Source organism: Ictalurus furcatus, chromosome 6 (genome assembly GCF_023375685.1).
Source record: "Ictalurus furcatus strain D&B chromosome 6, Billie_1.0, whole genome shotgun sequence".
NCBI classification, from domain to species: Eukaryota; Metazoa; Chordata; class Actinopteri; order Siluriformes; family Ictaluridae; genus Ictalurus; species Ictalurus furcatus.
Window position 1 is genome coordinate 19,504,814 of NC_071260.1, and position 4,251 is coordinate 19,509,064.

Below are 4,251 nucleotides of genomic sequence, written 5' to 3' on the forward strand. Positions count from 1 at the left end.
TTTTTTCTGACATCAGTGCCCAACCTCATTAATGTTCTTGTGACTGAATGGGGATAAATTCCCACAGACATGCTCCAAAATCTGGAATGGGATATTCAAAAAGCACATATGGGTGTTATGGTCAGGTGTCCACAAACCTTTGCCATATGTGGTGTATAATTAATCTTGAAATGTTGTGTGTGTGTGTGTGTGTGTGTGTGTGTGTGTGTGTGTATATATATATATATATATATATATATATATATATATATATATATATATATATATCCATGAAATAGTACAGTATAGGACATTAGAACACAGCTGAACTCTCGATTTTCCAACCTCAACACTTGAACAAGTAAAAGTGGTTATTTGGAGTATTTGTTGTTTATCTGGAGTGGCATGGTTTCAGAATTTATGCCAGGTCTGTTTAGCCATCAGTCAGCAGCAGAGGGAGTGGGCAAATCCTGCAGCTCCGCAGAGCCGACACTCTAATTATAGTGTCCAGCTTTCATTTTTTGTCATTTTGTGATATGAAAAACAAAGCGTCGGTTACTACAAAGTGCTGCTGAGTGCATTTTTCATATATTTCAGCAAACCAACAGTGAGCCTGTTTAAGAGACTATTTAAACATTATAAGGGGATGCTGATTGGTGGCAACACAGGAGCTATTTGAACTGTGTCTCAGGTGATTTAACCACATTATATGGTGGCTCAAATCTGAATTTATTGGGTAATCAGGGGATAATGAAGGCAATTTCCTATCAGAGTGAAGCAGTCATTCAGTATGAAAAATGGCTGAGCTCACTCTTATTGCAATGCTGCTTCAAAAGCAGAATGAATCAATTATGCAGACAATAAAAACAATGCAAGAAACAAAAATGACTGGGAAAAAAGTTGAAATCATAAAATGACAAGTTCATAAGGTATTTTTTGGTTTCCTTAAGTTTAGCTGTATTTTGACAATCATACTCTTCAGTTCCTCTACTGGGGAACACTTTAATGGTTTTATGTAGAACCCTTTTAAAAAGCTTAAAACCTTAATTGTCCAAAGAACACCCTTGGGGGGGTCCTTTTTAAAACAAACAAACAAACAAAGGAACAAACCTAAAACATGTATATTAATTCATCTTAACATGTATGCTCACAAGCAGGCCTAAATGTTTTAATAGTAACATCTGCATACTATCAGGGAAGAAAATTCCAATTGTCACACACACAGAGGATAAACTGTTTTATTTATGATATCATTACAGTTAAGAATGTCTTTTTGTTTTTCTGATAGCAGATAACCTTAAGTGTATAATATTTCAGCATTAATTGTGACTTGTGTGCTGTCATTAACCTATTTTACAGTATACAACAGGAAAGATCCTAAGGTCAACTACGTCATATGCTTGCAAGTCCTAAGGGTTTATGCTTACCTCTGTATATTTAGGATGTAAAGAACACATGAAACCTTACTTTACTAACAAAATATGTAGAAAGGTTTATTGGGTATTATACAGTATATTTAAGACTTGACATAAAGAAATTAAGACTTAAGACTTAAGATGTATATTCTAATAATTGAGGTAATGTAGGAAACGGTAACAATGACTTCCTCAATAAATAACAGGCATTTTCCACACTTATGTTCTTGATAATTAGATCATTTTAAAGTCAGATGAAAGACCCAAACTGCAGTAATGGCATTCGGATACAGCAGTTCTATTGTCTTGGTTGCATTTTTAATAGATCTGTCTGGTTAACAGGCAAAAAGGCATGAAAATCATTATGTATTATCTCTATTATTATTTATTATTGTGACTTACCAAACAAAAAAGAGTGAGACAGAAATCATATGAAATTACAAATCAAGACCTTGGTGCTTTTTAAGGGTGCAGCCTAGTTAGTGGTGCAGTGGGATTTTCCACCATCTATAGCAACCTTCCTACAGGTCTGCAGGTTGTGCATGGTGATGTTGCCACTGTTCTGTTGGATGCAGAGTAAAAGCTTCTATTCTATAACACAAGGCCATCTCCGCTATCATGTCCACACCGTGAGGCTGATAGTGGGACAGTAAATGGCAGTAGGTGCCGAGATCTCCATGGTGATAACGACAGAGGCTCAGGGGAGAGAGCGCTGCTCAGTCAGGGTGCATTAACAAGATTTAGACACCACTTCAGCGGATTAGGCACTTGCATGCATGAATCTACCTTGCCATTCAATCAAGCAGCGAGGGAGAGAATTAACTTTGCGATTAGGTAGTAAATGTGAGTTGATGCTTATTTCAAAGGTTAAACATTGAACTATATCTTCCTTTTTCATGGTATTTATTGAGTTATATATAATTATACAACAGTCTCAGTATAATAGACTATACTATGTGTAAACTATCAAAATGAATTTAAAGCTAGTAAAGATTTATAATTCTTGTTAAACAGTCTACCACAAAAGGCATGTACTGGAATGTACAGGAGTTCAAATTTTCCATGTTCATGTGTCTCAGAGGTCAATGCAACAGACATATTAGTCAAAGTAGCTACACAGAGGTCAGTGTTTGTACAGCATTTAGTTATTGCTTAATTTAGACAGAGGGGATAATGCATTCATATTAGTGCAATGATTTTCATCCAGACTCTAAACGAGCTCAAGGATTTATAATGATCTAGCAGATTTCTGTTTTTTTTTTCCTTTAATGCAGGACTGATAGTTCTAAAAACCATTAAGATCCACTTAGCTTACGTAACTTTCCTTTTATAAAATTGTTTTGTTGAACGGCCCTTGAACCCATTTTGTAGAAGAATGGCGCTTACCCTGTCTCTTAAAATCTTCAAAACAAGTGTGGACTGCTGAGAAAAGTGAAAGAAGGTAATATATTCAAGGTTAACATTAGTTTACCTCTCCAAGTAAACATGCATTTTAACATAATCTAAGAAACACGTTTACACTACACAACAAAAGAACAAATAAAATTAATAAACATCAGGCATGTATGAGGAATTGTCCAATCATATGGCTTGATGTTCAGATGACCAGCTTATCTTGACAAATTTTATTCACTCTTCATATTCATAAACGTGCCCAAATAAAACATGCCTGACAGCAAAAAACTGCATTAACATGCACTTAGTGTTTCATACATGCCAGATTGTGCTTAACAATCACAACCTGAAAGAAATTGCTCGCTGCATATCTACCCACAAATCTCCACAAATGTGCTTTATTAAAGTTGTCCTCATTTATAGGTACGCAGATTCTGTCTGTACTAGCAAGCCTAAGGGAGAAGTATAGTACGTGTGTGTGTGTGGTTGCTTATGTCATCTATGTGAAGCGATCTGAGTTCATCTTTCGTAATTTGGGTGGCAAATGTCCGTCCATGCGTCCTCCACCCCCTCCCCCTGCCAATCGCTGTAGCTTGGGCGGCAAATCTGCCACTGATTTGCTGATAGGCTCAGCATTCATTTTGGAACTCTTGGATACATTCTTTTCTTCAGAGACACCTGGCACGGAGCTGATGCGCTGCAGTTTTGTGGACAGGTCTCCCAGGCTGTAGGTCATCTCTGACGTAGTGGAACTCATTCGGAGCAGCTTTCTTGGCAGCCCTTCACGTCCCGTCATCTTCTGCAGCTTAGCTGGTAGCTTGGTGGTTGTCTCCGCATCCTCCAAAAGCTCCAGGCAGTCCAGAGAGTTGTTCTTCTCACCACTGTTACACAACGACGGAGCTGTGAGCGGCGAGGACATGAGCAGGGCCTCGTCCTGCTCTTTTACACTGTAGGGTGGTGTAGGGATCTCAAACGTGGCATGGAATTGAGAGTAGTCCACCTTGAAGAATCCCTCCTCCAGAGAGATGACAGGGAAGAACCGATGGCCCCACAACACCTCATCTTCCGTGTATGAGGTCCTCGCTTGGCAAGTCATGCCTGCGGGACAAGATATGGAGGGATAATGAAATTTACACATCACAGAGATTAATCAAGCAGAAATAAGACCGATGCCTCATCAAAGCACAGCAGAATATTACTATTCAAAAGCCTAGTGGAAGCCACCACCCCATAACCAATAACTAACCCAATTCATGGCAGACATGGAAAACATTCTCAGTGATTAATGAAAAACATTCCCAGTGAAACAGCAGTGCATTTGTGAAGCCAGTGAATATAGATGCATAACATGCGCATGGGCTCACTCATCCAAATAATCAATTACTGCAACACGATGAAAAAAAAAGATATGTACTGCATTCAAATTCATAGCACTTCAAAGCTACACACCTATCATGTGACA

General features: G+C 38.2%; 1 protein-coding gene across 1 annotated transcript; it reads right to left on the reverse strand.

The window, feature by feature from the left end:
* Positions 1-878: 878 nt before the first annotated feature.
* LOC128608854 (G protein-activated inward rectifier potassium channel 1-like) lies at positions 879-3,885 on the reverse strand. The gene has a single exon (XM_053626985.1). The coding sequence runs from the start codon at positions 3,883-3,885 to the stop codon at positions 3,289-3,291; it is 597 nt and encodes a 198-aa protein (XP_053482960.1). The 3' UTR covers positions 879-3,288.
* Positions 3,886-4,251: the final 366 nt, after the last annotated feature.